The sequence below is a fragment of the Euwallacea fornicatus genome, chromosome 17 (genome assembly GCF_040115645.1).
Source record: "Euwallacea fornicatus isolate EFF26 chromosome 17, ASM4011564v1, whole genome shotgun sequence".
NCBI classification, from domain to species: domain Eukaryota; kingdom Metazoa; phylum Arthropoda; class Insecta; order Coleoptera; family Curculionidae; genus Euwallacea; species Euwallacea fornicatus.
In genome coordinates this window covers 1,675,977-1,694,735 of record NC_089557.1, presented here as the reverse complement: position 1 = coordinate 1,694,735, position 18,759 = coordinate 1,675,977, and the positions used below count along the sequence as shown (strand labels likewise).

At 43.1% G+C, this 18,759-nt stretch overlaps 1 protein-coding gene across 4 annotated transcripts in view; it reads left to right on the top strand.

Moving 5' to 3' along the window:
* The first annotated feature begins 494 nt into the window (after positions 1–494).
* The window catches only part of LOC136344505 (paired box protein Pax-2a-like), an 87,348-nt gene continuing 69,083 nt past the window's right edge, over positions 495–18,759 (top strand). Inside the window, exon 1 of one of the 4 annotated variants that reach the window (XM_066292038.1) lies at positions 495–863. Coding sequence is in view for 1 of the 4 variants with exons in the window: in XM_066292037.1 (XP_066148134.1) it covers positions 5,158–5,216 (59 nt within the window). In the remaining 3 variants the exon portion in view is untranslated. Of the gene's footprint in view, positions 864–5,023; positions 5,082–5,142; positions 5,217–8,840; positions 9,184–18,759 lie in introns of those variants that run through there. The other 3 variants (XM_066292039.1, XM_066292037.1, XM_066292040.1) reach the window with 3 other exon arrangements.

Genomic DNA, 18,759 nt, shown 5'->3' with positions numbered 1-18,759 from the left:
CTTCTCGTCCGCTAAGACTCCTTAGGATTTCCCGTGAGGCCGCGATATTAGACACGAGTTTGCCGATAGGACTTTTCCTCCGATTCTGCCGAAACTTTCCCACAAACACCACTGAGGTGGTTTTCTCGAAATCACGTGTTTCGAAATTCGTGTGCTCCTCCACGTGCAAGAAAATGTATATTGCTGATCCTTGTAGACGAATTCCTCATTTCGAACCAGAAATAATCTAAAAACCTCCTCTACTTAACCGAAACAAATTCCCGCCCATTAAACCATCATCAAACACCGACATCATCAAGACACCAGAAGAGCATAGACCATAAGCTCAAAACGTCACCGGTTGCAACGACAGTCGGTAGTAGGTACCGCCAAAGTCTCATCCTTCTGGAGGGGTTAAAAAAGCACTCTTTGAGCACCCAAAAGAACCCCCCACTCACCGTAACAGGTGCACCACAATTTCTTCAAGCATAACAGAGTACCTCGCTACTCACTGACCGGTACAGTCGCTTGCAGTACGTCCGTCGTACCTTTTGCACTCCGATTGACGTCACGATTATTACGTACCGGCCGTGAATTGTAGGGGCGCGAAAAGTGACTCCTTTTCTTCTTCCGCGAAGAAGTTGCTTCCCGAGTAAACTCAAATTTTCGGGCGGGTTAGTGCGGCGACTGACTGTTGATATCTCGGAGATTACGACGGTTGAGTATTGAAGGTTGTTAATGATAATGATCGTCAAGTAATGCACTCAAAGCACCAGTTTGAGGATAGTTAGAGACTCGTGAGTGAAGTTGCTTGTGAGGGGATATTGAGGATATATTTGCGTGGGCTGTGCGGAGCGTTGATTGGCTGCCGTGTCTCCCAAAAGGTAGGATTCAATTCCATTTCTTTTAGGCCGTATGCGGGCAAATGGGCTTTAGCGTGAAGTGACGTTGGGCAGATTTATTGAAAAAGGTGGAAAAAGGTTTTTCCCGCAGTTCTATCGGCGCCATCGCTGGAACCGTGCAAGTTCCAATTTGCTTTAATTCCAGTGACCTTTTCATGTTTGGAAAAATCTAAATGCGGCTGAAAGTTGAGTGCGATCATTTCTATGCATTTCTGATAATTCACTTTTTCCGATTGAAAGAACGGACCTCACTAATGGCTTAATAAAGATTTCGCTTCAGATTCACTAAAAGTCGATAATGAAATTGGATATTTTAATTTTTTTTAATACCGAAAGCCGCAGGCAAAGCGAAGAAGTCTCAGCAGCAAAATGAGCATTTTCTGCATGTCATAAATTGATTGATTGATCTTATAATTTATGTCAGAAACGCGAAAATGATTTAAACTCAAACGTCCATCCTGCCTCTTTTGCTTTTGTTAAGGCCCAGTTTATCCGATGTTTTCAGTAAAAAATCCACAAGTTTTTAAAATAATAATTTCCGTGAATAAAGATCTGAATTTGCTGTAAAACCCTGATCATTTTTAACACTTTTTAAATTAATTTTCAGCCGCATTATTTTCCTGCTCATTTTAAATTCGTAAATTGCGTTTCTTTTACGCAGTATATTTCGGAGTATCAGTCAAGTTCATTACTTATCAGAAACCCGCATAATGGGGCCTTTAAACTATTCATACAAGTAAAGAGTTACATGCGAACTGTTTTAAGCAGCTGTTTCAGCCTATGTAGGCTTTAAAAGTTCAACGTGGTGTGATAAAGTTTCATCATAATCATCACCACCGTTCATTCATTAACTGATTTGAAGAGTGTCCAGATCTCGGTCCAGAGCGACGAAATCAACTTGAGAAGCTGCAGAAAGCAACCCCAGATAAGTTACACCTGAATCGCGCTGGTAGGATGACCACATTTACCTGGGACCGCCCAAAACTGGCTAATTTTGCCCATCACAGCGTGTACGAAGAGACTATTTTGCACACTGCTGTTTTGAAGACGTTTAAAAAAATGCGACGGTAAAATTGTGCGTAATCGACGGGCGGGAATTGATGATTTCAGGCCCCGATACCGAGAAATAAGCGGCCGCAATTTTTCTGAGAAATTTCTTAGAAAAATAAGGCGCTTCAGTCAATCAATCAATCAGCAGAGAAAGCAATAAATTGAGAAAAGTTAAAAAAGTCCCACAGTCGTGCGATTAAAAGTTTTGCTGTACGTAGATACCTAAAAACGGTTTTGCTGGAAATTCCGAGAATTTTTTTTTGTAAAAAAATTTTTAATTGTGAAAATGTGTCTCGTGAGTTTTCCCAATTTTTCGTGGAAATTTTTGCGACTCAGTTTGAGTTCTCTTATAATAAGTAGCACTCCTTAAAAATCCGCTAAAACTCTCCAAAACTCCAAATTGATATCAAATTTTCACAATCAGGGTCCTTAAGACTTCTGAGGATTTTGTATTCGGAATTTCGTTACTCAGAGCTTTTTTGGAAGTAAATGTTTTATAACACGGTAAAGGAACATTAGCGACGGTTCCTAAAAATCGCCGAAATTTTTCTCAAATTTGAAATTTACTTCGTAAAAGACTTTAAGTACCTTCGAAAACTCTTATCTCCGGGGAGTTTTTGAATCATTACTCCTGAGAATTGCTAATTTGAAATATTCCAACTAGGAAAGTTAGTTCAGAAAGCACATTTTTTACTTGAATACTTATCTGAATTCTCCATCTGAGTATCGTTGTGGTATTTTTTTCCCTGCAGCCCTCTTCATCTTTCGTATTTCTTGCGCATATGAGGTTTGGATAATGCTGCCTCAAACTCCTTGTTTCGACATTTCGGTCCAAAAACGTGTTACGAGACAGGGAAATATCGAATTTCAGCTTCGATCAAGTTTATTGATGAAATTGGGATTGTACGCGCTAATTTGCAAATTCCCTGGCGAACATGAGGAAAGGGCGCCGCAGAGGAAGACTCCTTGCAAATTGCTTTAGGTCGTGATGCAGGGCGTCCAAACTGAGGATCCTCGGCGTGGACGTGTGGCAAAGTCCATTAACTACCGTAAAATTTTTATTCGATTTTTTTCCCGAGTCGTGTTAAATGACAGCTGAAATAACTTTTTCGTTGCAATTTTCCACGTGCTCCAAGACGCCAGCGCTGGGCCTATCGTGCGGCCCCTCGTTCGTCGCGACTGACAGTCGACGAATTTTTCCCTAAGTCCGGTCCTGGCAAGAATTTCGTCCGTCCCGTCCGAGGCGCCGAAAAACGCCTTCTTCCTCAACGGCACATCGAGCACGCACTCTAACGCCCTTCCATATCTTTCGTTCAGCAATTGAGCGCGATTTGGTGAGTGGATCGAACTGAGGTCTTCATTTCATACGCAAATATTCAACACGTTCCTTCATCACGATTTTCACTTGAATGTAGAAACAAAACTAGCCGAACTAGAACTTAATCCAGTATTCAAAGGACGCAATCAAACCAGGCACGAATATGTAAGAGTAGCGATTTTCGCTGGCTCGCGGTGAGTTTCGAGAATTCGAGATTAAGATACACTTTGCTCCTTCAGTATTGTTTAACAATAGTAACTGTATGAATAACAAATTCGCCGGTTGCGAATACAATAACGGCCACCAGAAGCACACAACTTTATAGAGATTTTTCTGCATTATAATCTATTATTTGTTGGATGCCGATTGGGCCGATTTAAAATGCGGGAACTGCTTGGTGTGGTAGTCAAAGAGGCAAAAACTGCCCCAAGTAGGTTGAAAGTTCTCGCGTTCTTACGCCCGTAGAAGACAAAATAATCTCGACCATGTGAAAGTATTATTTAGGTGATTTTGCTGGAAATTTCATCGGTTTTTTCTCTGAACGATGCCGCTAGAAATAATCGCTTTTTGTTTGCGATTAAGCACTAGTGCAGGAAAAATAATTAAATCACTTCCATCATTCTGCCCACGCATCGAGGATGCACATTAGTCTCGTGCAAAAACTCCTCTCTTGCGAAACACATCAACATGTTGCTGGTGGTAATTTACTACCGCATACGGACTGGTATTATCCGAAGGATCTGGGTCTAAAAAATCGCCTTTAATCAATGATATTGTGTTTAAAACGTTAATTTGCCTCAGCCAGCTGAAAAAACCTCTTCTAGACCTTATTACACACAGGCGTAATTAATTTGTGTAATGTTGTTACGTGATGAAGAAGCCTTCTTTAATGGGATGACTCGGATGACATAATGAGTAGCGCTATTTTTAGATATTGCTTTTGATTAATAGCAGGTTATTCTATTTGTGGGAATCTCGAAGACTGGAGGAGCTGCAAAAACGGTCCTTTTTTCAAAAGAGTCCAGCTCGATCGTGGCGAAATGTCGCGATTTTTCTCCCGGCCGGGGGCCGCGTGGGACGACCTCAGCTGTCAAATTCGGATGCAGGAAGAGAAGAGTTCTCAAAAATTTGAAGTTTTGGACCTCGACAGCTCCTCGCCCGCACGAGAATTGATTTCCCGGGAATAACCTGATGGTTGAAAGCAGTTCCTCTCGAAGATTTAGACAGAGCTTGCCCATCACCGACTTCTGCCCCCTTCGATTTCCCAGGCAGATATCAGTGCGGCAATTCTGTAGAATTCCCACGAGGAATTTGAAGAAAAAAAATTTTAAAAGGACTTGCGCAGCTGAACAGAAATTCATCGAAATTTATGGAATCTAATGAGGGATTGTAGGAGAATTCGCACCATCAAGAAAGGTCCAAAAAATGACTCAAATTAACCCGAAATAAACGAATTTTCGGTACGAATTTTCTTTTTTTTTAAATTTCGTTTGAATTACCGAATTAATTGAGCAGAATTGACGGGAAGAAAGCTGGTATGCAGTAATTAATTAAAATTAATTATCTAATTATTAGTTGGGAGGTTGTAATTAATTAATATTTTCTGTAAAGTGCAAGTGCGCCCATTCAACACGCACAAAGTTCGCGCAGAAACAGTGATATTTCAACCAAAAGAAAAACCATCCAAAAAAAACAACTTTAGTAACATAAATATAAACAAATTTAGATCTATTTTATGATTTGATCGACTCGCTTGGGTATCAGTAGATTTGTGTACCTGTTGAGCTAAGGAGTGTATATCCGAAGAATATATGTATCTCTCCGATAAACGAGTAAGTTTCAGTCGCACGCTTTATAAGGCCCAAACTATCGTGTTCATTTCTATAGCAAAAGCCTTTGCCAATTTTTATGAATGCTTTGAAACACAGTCTGCACGGGTATTATGATGGAATAGCCCTTCAGCTAGGGGAAGTTAAAGTTAACCCCAAATTAATAAACAGGGCCTTAATTGCCGAAGAATCGGAAGATGTTTTGGCCACGAGAATAACTTCCATGGAAATAATTTTTCAGCAAAAATTCTCAATAGCGAGGCGAAGAAGAGTTCTTCCGTAGTCGCACCCCCTCAGGCCTCAAAAAATCCCATTGGTTTTTCGTGTTGCATATGAGAGGGAGATACCTCTAAACTACGCCTGTGGATGTTGATCTGCATCTACGGGGATAGTCCCAGAAGTACCCGATCTGACATAGAGATGGCGATTTTTTTGTTAAAAATTTGCGTATATCACAAACAACTAACCATAAAAAACTTCTGTGTAAAGTTGATTTGTGTTTGCTTTGGAGTCGTTTTTAATAAATTCTTTCAGGGCTTTTGCGAACATGGAAAATATTGTTCATCGATATATGACTTAATTCTTTCATTGGGACGGTCTGGGCCCACCCAACACCAAAGCGGAATTAAATTTTACTTTGGAGGAAACTGGTTCTTCGTTAGCGACTGTAAAATGTTGGGTGGTAGAGTTTAAACGCGGTCGTACGAGCTGCCGGATGAACTCCACAGTGACACTCCAGATTTGACCCCTCCAGAAATTGTGGTGAAAATCTACAAAACCGTACCGGAAGATGGTCATTTCCAAAAGTACTGTGCATCGCATTTTAACCAAGAAATATTTTTAAAAAAATGAGAAAGGTGTGCGCAAGATCAACAAAAACAGTGCCGTGAGAATGTTTCAAGGGAGTTTTTGGCCGGATTGCGCAGTAAGAAAGGCGAGTTTTTGCGTCGATTCTCAACCGTGGATGAAACATCGGTCATGCACGTGGGATAATTTTCATTGGCTATCTCCATAAAGGGAAAGCAATAAATGGAGAATATTAGACAAATTTATTGCAGCGTTTGAGCGAAGAAATGAGGAAAAAGCGACCGTACTTGGCCTAAAAGAAAGTCTTGTTTCATCAAGACAACGCACCAGGCCACATTTCCGTCATCGCGATGCCCAAAATCAATCAATTTTGTTTGGAACTCCTTCCTCGGCCACCCTATTCGCCAGATTTAGCCCCCTCAGATTGTTCCCTCTATCCAAACACGATAAATTAACTCGACGGAAAGAGATTTGCCAATAATAAGAGATGGAGTCCGATGTTGATACCCATTTCGAAACTATCTAAGTTCCTTACTAAAAACAGAGTATGGAACTAAGAGGGGATGTTGAGACATAACGTAACATTCCCCTAAATTGTTTTCTTTAAGCCTTAGGTCGGGTACTTCTGAGACTAACCTCGTACATATCTGTTCCCATGGTAACCATAGTCAAGTCCTTAGGGGGAAGATAAAAAACTGCGTTTCCTGTGAACTATTTTTGATGGAAACGATGGAAGAAAGGCGCTTTTACATGGAAATAATTTTATCGGAGTATCTTGATCGGCTGGCTAAGCAAGAATTTGGCTGCACTTATCGCAGCATCTGAGACATCTAGATCAGCGTCCATAGGCCCATCTCTCTCTCCCTGGGAAAGAGATTGACTTCTTGTATCTCCCAATCGTAACATCTCCCATAACTGTTTGCGCCAGCAAAGAATTCTTTCAGTTCGCTTAAATTTCCTAGTGCATCAGATAACACTTATGGGAACATTATCCTCATATGTACGATAAACGTTCCATTAGAAATTAGTGCTGGGATATGTTCCCTTCCATCAAAAAGCGTGTTCCTGACAACAATCTGATCATCAGCGATGCCTTGCATAAATTTTCTATTATAACCCGGCCAATGGCTATATGTATCTAATCGGTGGTCTCGAGCAAGGGCTTACTAGCTGATGATATTGCAAATTGGACGTTTATTGCAATGAATTGCCTTGATCTTGCACGATCCGCTATCCACAAAGAAGTTTTTTCCTGTCCTGAATCTTCGCTTCCACAAGGAACACAATAATGTGTCTAATGAGCAATATATGCTCAATTACGTCATCCCGGGCCGGCCAATGGGAGTCTTTGTATTTTAGCGGAGATTAACTGCCTTATTCGTGTAACAACAATAAATTGGCAATAGATAATGTAATTACACGTTTCTTTCTGCCATTAGAGTCGATTTATTTCATGTGGGTGTGTCAAACGGCCGAGATATATCTTGACAATATTTTATTCGGTCTTTGAAATTTTGTAATATCCGAGGTAGTCAGTTGTGTGCGTGTAACCGGCGTTGTTGGTATTGTGGAATTTTCAACCATGAAAGAATGCCCGGTAGAGGCTAGACGATGATGTCCTGCCAGAAGACCCATCAATCTTGCGAATGGGCTGTGGTTCTTCCGACTTGCAGTTATGCGCTCACCAACACTTACAAATTGCTCAAATCAGTTACTGACAGTTTCTGTTGCCATTATTTCACAGGGTTTGATAATCCAATCCAAGCTAGGGAAACGGTGAAAATTAGCTACACTGAGCGCTGTCACAGAGCATACGTCAGCCTCTGATGTTGTTAAAACGTCCTTCCACAGCTCTACTTGCTCATAGAGCGAGCTGCCCTGCAGAGTGATTCAGAACAACGGGATCAAACTTGTAGGGATTATTCGGCGCAATAATGAAAGACATTTGAATATAAGAACCAATGTCCCGAAATGTCTCCGTAAGTCTACGATGATCTACCACAGTGGCGTATATATAAAAATGTGTTTTATAGAGCTTTATTTTAATTTTTTAATATAAATAACGCTATAGTAATTGGCCAACGCGCCGCCCCTCAACTACGTCAGTTTGGACAGCATCGGATCGGCAGAGGCGATGCTGCTCCGTGGCCCCCTAGTTCACCCGATTTAACACCTTTAGATTTCGTTTCGTGGGAACATGTAAAATCTCTGCTACATCAAGTGTTAATGGTAGTAGAGCAAGATCCGATTGCATGCAAACATACTTAAAACATCTTAAAGCATCATAAGGCCGTAGTGCCTCAAGGAGACATTTCCAGACATGGGTTCTTATACCGAAATGTCTTCTGTCGTTGCACGGGATAACTCCTGGAAGTTTGATCCCATAGATCTGCACCACTCTGTATAATGCATCCATTTTCTTCAACACGTTAAAGCGATTCCCGAAAATTGAGCCGAATTGGGCTCTTTCACCAATTCCAGTTCCAGTTCATGTTGTCCATACACCCACCTCGCCTCTGATTTTTTTAATTTAAGAAGAAGCTGACTCGCGTTTGCACCACTGCGTGATATTCTGCACGTCATTTCAGGGTGGACAGGAGATCGCATGATTTCAGACGGACAATTTTACGAGGGGAGAGCCGTAGGAACGTCGAGGACAAGAGATCACAGTGGGGCTCCCACTGAGCGCAATGGTAGCCCCACCTATTTTGACAGGTGTTGATAGATGCAAGAGATGTTTTATGGCTCTAGAGACCTTTGCTTTTATCGCGAGCTGCCAATGTCCATTCCGCGAATGAGAAAGACGTCATTGAACGACCGTCCCTCGTAAACTCCACACGATTCGTCCTTCTATCGACATCTTCGATTTATTGCCGAAATCCGCAGTGATTCACAAGCAGCCTTATACTTCCGCTTGGAACCGATCTACAAAGTGGTACCTTAAAATAGACGGAAGTGTGGCAATGGTAATGCAAAGCGGCTCATTTAAACCATGGTATCGCAGCAGGGTTATCGACATGACCTTCGGTACCAAAAAAATATCCGTCGAAGCACGAAATGTGCGCCAAAGTTCACCTTGAAAACTACCGAAAATTTAAATTTTATCTTTTGTGTTGTACCTATGTCGGAAATGTGTGTTATTACATTAGCATGTCGCTTAAATGGGTTGCGAAATTGGGGGGTTCTTGCTGTGACATCGTCGCATTTACATAACAATTAGAGCGGGTACCGAGAGTTCTGTTACGGGTAGATGCGCGGGTACTTGAAAGTTCGACGAAGATCGCATAAATCGAACGGGGTAAGTAAACAGCTGAACTTGAGAAAAATCTCCTTTAGACGCATGCGTTCGAAGAGACACATCTACAGGGTTGCCGATTTGGGAAAAAATCTAGTTTAACATGTTATCGTCAAATATCCAGGGCGTCCAAAGACGAAAGATCAATTCAACGTCAAGGTCTGACCGGGAGTCTCGCGTCCCTTGGACCTCCGACTATCCCAGGGGACGACTCCGGGGCTTCCCCGTGGAACCTCGTCGCTCGGAGTCTCCCGGCCGGACTGACGTTAGTAATGAAAACCGCGAATTGATAATGGGACGTTACGTCCGCGTGCTGACCATCTGACCAGAGTCCTCTATGTGCGCGATGAGGGACGCCTTGTCTCTGGGCCTCCTCACCTGCGCTATTTGTAGAATTTCCTTCTCTACCTCAAATTGTCGAATACGCGGTGTGCATTTAAGCCGTGGCAACGCACGATTAACGCTAAGACAATTATGAATGCAGGTTTTCCCGAACTAATTAATAATTCCATTAACGCTAAAGGTAAATAAGTGTTAATTTATACCAAAATGAAGAAAATTGAATTTTCCTTCCTTTTGCGTTATAAAAAAGCACCGTCCCGTTTGAAAAAATAAAAAAAAAGTTTAAGTTGACAATTAAAGTTGTTTTGGCGAGCGCCCTGCGTGTATTTTCGGCCAAATGACCGTTCATACCTGCTGAGGCGATCTCGTACGAAAGTTCATCCTCTAATTATCGAAACCCATCCGAAGCTAACTGCAATATAATTTTTTTCATCAAGCCCTGCAAATGCCTTAAATTAGCGAATGTAAAAAATCCATGTAAACAAATGCATGCCACCTGCACGTGATCGGTTCAAGGCGAGAGTATCGAACAGGACCGTAGTCAGCCCGCTATTGTACTGAAAGGGGTTTTTACGCAAGTCCTGAGGGTACTGGGCACTAGGATTTAGACACGTTGAGCGTATTTCAAAAACGCCGACGCCCTGTATATTCAGCAGGTAAAAAGTTTGGTTTAAGCTCGGTCATGCGCGTGCTATGGACACTCCGTTCGAGTCGAAACAAGTCTAACCCTGTAAAACGCCATCGTACTTGTCGAATATCGATCGGTCAGACGACACAACCGACCAATCAGCGGCGACCAAGCTAGCGATCACGCCTTGGTTTGTTTACACGAATATTTTATATTCCTGAGATATATTGTAGGAACCAACACAGGGGATTCTATCACGCGAAAGAAATCTCAAGTGGTCCCATTAAAAAAAATTACACTTTATGAGGTACCGCTTTTTTGGGTACTCCACAGGGTTGCCACTAATGTCCAAATTTACCTTCATTATCCTCACGCGCATCCCCATATAGATTTTCTTCTGAAATGACAAGTAAACTCACAGGCGTGGGGGGAGGGGGGTTGTTAAATGGACATCCTGCGATGCTTCTAATTAATTGAAGGGGATAGAGAAGAAACATCCCGTTGGTGTTCAATCCAGGTCACTTCGAGCTTACCGGGACCTTCAGCAGACGCTCGTTTCAGGTCTGTTTAGGTTAAGTGGGGACTCAATCTTCGCCTGCACAAATGAGGATAAGAGCCATGACCTTCAGATATGTTTATTGCAGTAAAGCAAAAATGTCCTAATAACGAACTGCTGCAAGTACCCTCTCAGCCACTTAGTGATTGAAATTTTACACATCATTCCCGTTCAATGCAGACGTCCGCCTACATCCAATTAATTAAACTAATCATTGAAAAAAGGACGAAACCAAACGGAGAATCTACCGAGACCCCTGATGGCGCTTAAGTTACACATAAAATCCTCATTAACGGTCGTTAAGAGATAAAATGCGAGATGTTGCCTTCTCAACATCTAATCGGAATAGACGTAAACTATGGGTCCCGACCATTACGGGTCGCTACCATATGGTTAGCGCGCGCCATATGAAGATACCTGGGTGACGATGTTTCACTTTTAAAGCTGTTGGATGTCTTGTCAATGCGGTGACAGATCTGTGGTACTTTACGCGGGCATCTGCTGTAGTGGTACTTCCTGGTGAAGCTCAAAGTTTCTTCGCTGCGAGAGGAATTGGATTAGTGCCTAAAATAATGAACAGCTGACAGCACAAAGGAGACCATTGGGGCTGAATATCAACACCATATGTCGAGAGGCGTTTGGGTTTGGAAAACTTATCCGTTCCTCCTATAACAAATTGATAATTTTAGCATTGTGAGATGACGGAATATCGAAATAATGACTAATGATGAAACGGCTTCTTTGGGGTATAAGTGGCTTGAAATTAAATTTAGACAAAAAACCGCCTCCGATCTTATTAAACTTTCATTTCGAATCAAATTTAACTACTAAGTAAATGATAATAAAATCTCTCCGTCGGATGAAAATTTACGGCGTGTCGGACAATCTAGGCCTAAAAAATGGCGTTTAACGATACCAGCAGTATATAAATATAGAGATTGAATTTGAATTTATGTTCTTGAGGAAGTGGTATGCGGACTTTCAGCGGCCGTAAATAAGGAATGGGCGCGCGGCAGCTCTCCTACGCTTTGGCTAAAGACACTTAAAGTGATTCCGACTGCCCTTTTAGCTTTCAACGGGAAAATTCCATTTGCTCACTTATTACCGAAAAAACGGAATTTCGCCTCCGAATTGCGCGAACGACGACCGAGGAATTTTTAGAAAGCACATGAAGATGATTGAAATTGCTCAATTAACACCGCTAATTACTCATGTAGAAATCACAGTTGCTGAGATTGCGAGTGCGGGCTCGGCTCTCTCACAAAGGGATTGCTAAGCTCTAATCGATCTTCCGATGTATTCTCGGACCATAATTGAAAATCCTAAGTATCTATGAAGATATCGTTTAATTCACGATGCGCCTTTAGATTGCATCTTCAACACGTGTTTGCAACAATGGCGGAATTTTAAACGGCTACAGTTCAGGAATAAATAAGCTCATAGATGGTAGTATACCTTCGATCAAAACGGACCTAATTTTGCATAGAAAAAGAGCAACAAACTTAACCACTATACGTACAACCGTTACCCCGTGCCATGCATGATTAGATCGAATATTGGATTCTCACACCTTGAAGACGGTTTCTGATCAGACCGTAACTTTTTCCGAATCAGTCAACCGAGTGCGAGGAATCCAAAAGAAAAGAAAGATTCATTCATTCATTCAGAGATTCCTCAAACGGGATCCGTTTTCGGAATTGTGATGGAGAAGAGGGCAACGACGGCAAAAAAATCGAGTGTATTTCATGGTTTCTGGTCGCTTTTCCGTCTGGTGATTATTCTAGGTTGATACTTTTTTGACTGATTAAGTGCATGTCTTGGTCTTCACCGGCTCGGTCAGATCTCTTCAGGCTAGTTCGAGTTATGCACATAAGCACTGCAACGCGCACAGGTCAGTGGTGTTGGTCGTTGAAGCCCGCACTTAATTCTTAGCAACTCACAGTACGTTTTGGTCCTTTGATTCTAATTGGAAGCTAATCTGAACTAACTTTTTTCCGCTACCGCATAGTGCGGTTTCCGCCCTGAGCATCCTCTCCTCCGACTCATTGAACCTGAGGCAATGCGGGCGAGAGTAGCGCCACGCTCGCTGAGCCACCTCGGGTCTCACCCTGAAGCCCCATTTCCTTTTTTTTTTCACTCGATTTTTCTCGGCATTTCAGTCGCAACATCTTTGCCTCGAAGAGCTGGTCGCTGATGTTGCAGTAGGTCATTAGGCAGGTCACTCCCCAGTTTTACTCATTGCTCATTTATACAGGTCAAGATTTAATGAGTGCAATCAGTCTAGCGTTCCTCGGGGGACTGCTGGAATATCCTCCTTGGGGGGGAAAATGGTGAAAGGGTTCATTTCATCTCCCCATCTCACGTTTATTGTCTCTGACGGTCTCTTTGGGCCATTTTCATCCTGGCAAACCGATAGAGTTCTTTTCGCCCTTCGCGCAATTGAATGGGCCTTCCCGATGGCTTCGCACCTCGTTGTCCTTTCCGCTTTCTACCGCCTCCAGTTCCTCTTTCCTCTGCATTGTGACATTCCCTTTTGTGCGTTTCCATCCTTAGGTGTCGGGTTCCTTATCGTTTTTGTTTCGATCTTCCACGGTCTCCGCATTACCTGGGCATTTTCCAGTTGGTTAGGCGGTTCCTTGGACAGAGCCGAGGCCCCAGCTTCGGGCGCTCCTCGGTTTCGTCCATTGCCCATCTATTCGCGGGCTTTCCGCGTTTGTTACCTCGCTCTCTCTCTCTCTCTCTCTCTTCGGGGGTTAGTTCTCCCGCATGCGCGAAAAAGCCCTCCAGGATCCACCATGAGGAGGTGCGGACCCTTAACTCGAACTAACCTTTATTTTGTTGAAAGGGGGAGAATCCACTTAGGTATCCGGGCCGATGGTCTGGCGGTCGGGTTATGTGGGGGATTCCTCCGTGAGACGTGTATCACCAAAAACCGCTCTGGATCCACAGCGGCAGGTGCAGTTTATTTCCGAATTTGGGCAGAAAATTTCTCCGATGTGTATCGGAAGAGGGCAGACATCTCAGTGTCAGATATGTCGATAACAGAAATATCGAAATCACCAAAACTACAGGGCGACTCAAAAGATTAAAAGTGCCGCTCCCGGTTACACCAGAAGTAACGAGTCCACATTTCAACTTTTCGTATGCGAAATAGCCAAAAAGTGACCGGCGCATGCGCGCTTTCTCACTGCGTCTGTTCATCTGGTGACTTTAATGGAAGCTTTAAGTCGCGTGATCAGCAACGGCAGGATTTTAGCTTCTGGTCGCCCTGTAAGCTCCCGTCAAATTTTGATTTAAATCCACTGGCAATTCCCATGATTGGAATTTTGAAGTTCGCGCGTAATAAATAATGGCTAATCATCCTTATCATCTGAAAAGGAAGCAATTTATAGGCCCAATTAACCGCCGCCTCTAATACAGCTTCATATCAAGAGTTATTAACACTTCCCATAGATAAAATAAGCAATCGGGTCTGCACTCAGAGAAATGCGCGCGACAGATTTATGCACCGACAATCTGCTTTTCCTATCCAATTTTCAAGCCTTATTCTCATAATCAGACATTTGCTTGAGTACCTCATATAACTCCACAATGATTGATATCGGTCTATGAAAGCGCTTAGCATAGCTACAAGATTCCGAATCTATCAAACAGGGCAATTATTACTATCTGGCGAGCGCGTAAAAATCGGGATTTCGCAATAGGTCGCTTATAAATGGTTTTGTAGGCTCGGAATGCATATTCATCAAGCCACTTAAGCCAATGGCGACTTAAATCATAAGCGATTGGCTGCTGAGTCTATGAGGCTCGCCTTCACAAGGATACGTGACATTTTTGGGCTTACGCACGCACAAACGCATAAATTACGTTTGAGAACAATTCCCCCTCGTCTATCGTTTTATTGAATACACATAATTAGGAGCACTTAAGCCAACTTGTAACAACTCTCAACCTTCTACTTAGTACTAGTTTTGCAACGGCTACACGCAAAGCTCGGGCATAGGAATGTTCTTGAGATTTCAATCTCTGAAAGACGATGCTTGTCAATCTACCGTTGTAGTCGCGGTTTTTTACGTGTCGAGAAGGTTGTTTTGCATAATGTGTGTGTATGTGGGGTAAGCACGGTGGGTTTGAACTGACCCATAAAAATGGTCGGGGCTTAAGCCTGCGTCATTAGCAAAACCAACCGCATAATCTGTGCCAACCCGTAATCACGCGGAGGGCTCAGTCACAGTCCAGAAGTGTTAATATGCAATTACCAGGTAGCAGCGTATCCAAAAAGGCTTCTGAATCGATATGTTTATTCAACGAATTGGTTTTAATAACCGGGCCTGCGGTTTTTGTAATTTTGAGCTGCGGTTTCTAATTTCACCGTAATGGCCGGCTCACATTTACCCGCCAAATTATAGGTCGGCACGATTTCCTCCAATGGGTTAATGGTCAAAAAATTGGTCGTCTGGTGGGAAAATTGTCTCAAACTTTTGTCATTACCGGCCTGAGCCGCTCTCCTGCACCAATATCAACGCGATGCATCTAAATATTTCAAAAGTAGTATGGTGCATGGATGGCAACTTGTAATTTGCCTCTAATGCATGGGCATTCTGTGTTGAGGTCGTTATGATACACCCGGAAGACCCGGGCAGGAGAGTTTTGCCACGGCGCTGCCCCTCGACCGCACCAATCTGAAACTGCCCTAAACAGCTCTCCCGGCTCGCCGAGAAGCTGCCAGCTTCGAGCTTCATTAGCTGCGTCGCTGGACGCGGCCTCGGGCGCGGGAAAATCCTCGAGGAGCGTGTGCGGCTCATGTGGCTGGAGGCGAAAATTCCCCCGGTGGCGCATCAAAAATCAAGATGATTCGCGTTATAGGAACTCGGTTGCACGATCCACTAATTGCAAAAGGCAGGGCGTAGGTATTTTTAAGAGTCCTTTTGCCTAGAAGTCGGTAGTTAATCCGAGATTGCTTCCATAACAGTACCAGGGTCAGGCGGGTGCTCGATCAGACAATAAAATTAAATTGGACTTTGCCATTCATAGTAGCGTAGTTTGTTTTTTTTTTTTATTTTTTTTTAATCCGGGAATTCACCTGGTCTGATCGAATCACGCCTTTTTTCCTTGAGTTGAGGGCGCGAATAAATTTCCCGCGAGCGACGTCCTTTATCTCGTTTTTATAGCAACTACCAATTAGTAGCTGGAAGAATTTATGCTTCTTTCGTGCATAAATGGTATAAACTATTGCAAAAACGTTCGGCACTCGTTCTTCAGCCGCTATCTCGCTAATTCAATTTTCGTGTTCTTCACTCATTGATCTGGACATCAATCAGCGGTACCCGAGATACACATGCCATGCCGAACCAACTGCTGTCGCTAATTTAATGTCGTTTTTTGCATTTTCTGATTGTGTCGGTTCTAAGTTTGGTTTTATAGAGTTTCGGCTCCTATTCCGCGTTATGCAGACGTGTCACGGAATGCTCATTCCCTTAAGGTCGCTTGGGAATCTCGGGGTCGTCTCCGGCTATGCAAAAACTCCCCAGGTTCCCTTCTTGTGCACTTTGAATCGCTCGGAGACTCGAAGAAGTTCTAATACTCGGAATTTTTCCATTCGCGTTAGGGCAGGTTAACTCAGGTTAAAAAGGGGCAGAGTGGTTTAGTGATGGGGCCCCGCACTCCACAGCGCGCCACGACACCATCTTCGCGGGGCTACGCGAGCATGTATCTCACCTAATCCTGGGCACAAAAAACGTTAGTTCGGGTGGCGAACATGGCAGGCCCCCCGCAGGGAATACAGGCATTGCTCGCGAGCGCCGTACTGCGCAGACTGCGCCCGTATGGGGGAAAGTGATTGAGAGGAGGACTTACTGGCTCCCACCGCAAAGGGTAAATAGGAAACTGGCAATTACGACCGCCCCAGTATATCGCACGGCACTTCCCCTGCTGTGGCAGTGATTGCAGGACTTCCATCAGTTGATCTACAAACAGCCGAAAGACCTAAGGGCTGCAGGGAAACAGCGAGAGGAAGCGGCCTAGCGATTGGATCTGATGGAGCAACGTCAGGGGATGTGAAGCTACTGCCAGGGTTGGACGAGAACTTTGAAGCGAGACATGACGGGACATGCCACTTTTGCACCCATCTTTAGAAAATAAAAAAGAGGACAGATGACACGTGGAGGTGCCGCGGTGGAGGGGATGGCGCTCGCAACACGATGTCCCATTGTGCCAATTTCAAAGTGGAAAAAGAGCAGCGGCGGGAGAATGTGGAGAGGAGGTACTGGTAGACAGACCTACTACTAAGACCTGGGGCTGTGTGTGCGGTACAATTATCAAGATCACGAAGAGCAAGATCCGCATCGAGAGGAGAGGGAAAAGAAGGGGCTCGTTACCCCTCTTGCACCTGATGTAATGCCTGACGGCGGACCCCGGAGTGAATGAGCGGGTGAAGAGAGAAAAAGGGGTTTTAGTGGACATTCGGCAATAGCCTGCGAGGAAGCACCCCCAACTTAAAAAAAAGTTAGCACGGGCCAGGTTCAGGTTAGTTGAGGTTTACAGAAAAGAAAGAAAAATTTTATCTTTACAATTAATAGAAATATATTCCATTTTAATGGAAAGGAGGAAATTACAAGAGCAAAATTTGGCTTCGAAAAGGAAAAACAAATATAAACATATAAAGATAAAAACTAAAATAGAGCTCCGACGTTCCTTTAGTTGCTTCGTGGTGGAAACAGTCCTAAATAAACCCTAAAAGGAATGGCGATTTGGCTAACACTTAATGCCCGCAAGAAGATATTTGAGAAGAATCTAAAATTCATTACCGCGCAAGAACTGATTAAAATTCCTAATGGTAAGACTCAGTAATGAGTAATTCCGAAGATACAGGTGCGCAGCTTTATGTGAGAAACCTATATGAAGGTGCTACGTGATATTAATCGTAAAAAGACCAAAAGAGACTGATCTCGCAGCATTGCTGAGATGTATGACGAGGGCGGTACCACGTAATTAATAACTCTTTGTTTATACTCTCGGAGTCGTGGTGTGAATGTGAGTTGAAGTAAACTAAAAAACGTTCTTGGGTGTTACTCTTGTAATGTCTCAGATACATTGACTCTATTAATCGCATCAATTACATCGAAAATAATAGGCAAAAAAGGTATTTGCTTCGCACGTTAAACGGCCCCTTTTAAGCCATCGTTCAGACCTCACGCCGCAGCAACAACTGAGTCTTCTTCTATTTTGGATTCCCTGGCGTCCTTTGGTGATAAATTGGTTATTGAGAAAAAAATCTGATGGCAGTCCTTTGGGTACCGTGAAAAAAACCTCTCAAAACAACGGAATTCTCGGTAGTCCCCGACGCAAAAATCGCCGTGAGAAATAAACAATAACATTTTAAAAGCCGGACGATGATTACTATGCAAACCAGTCGACCAAACGAACTGTATACGACACGTTTGGTTCGTTTGCTCGTTTTTAACGAGTCCCATTTTGTCTGGCCGCCCGTTTCCCGACTTTTATTCCGACATAATTGTGATAAAAAACCTTGCTCATTTCCGGCCTGCTCGACAGTTGTAGGCCCCATCGGACGGGAAATCGGGCACCATCACTTTACATGCGATGAATCTTTTGTTTCGACTGCTTGGTACCCAACATTGGAACCCTTCAGTGTCCAAATCTGTGAGTAACGACAAAAAAACAGACTTCCATTGCCATTTGCTTCATTTATTATTACATGTTATTATTAAAAGAAAGGCAAACGAGACATTTTACCTATTTTCGATGTTTCGAGGCGATTCGAAAAAAAGTATGCTTACAAGTACCGCCAGAAACTAAAGAAGTTTCTTCTAAAAATTTAAACAAAACAAAATTCGTATCTTTGACTGAAAATTAAATAACGCGAAATAAATTATTATAACAAAAAAATATTGTCATATGAGATAAAAGTATTCAAGAGATTCAACTAACCCGCAATTGACACACGTGACACAATCCGCATGGTACAACTCTCGACCTAATAATAATAATAATAATAACACATGGCAATATGAGTCGCGCATGCGCACCAATC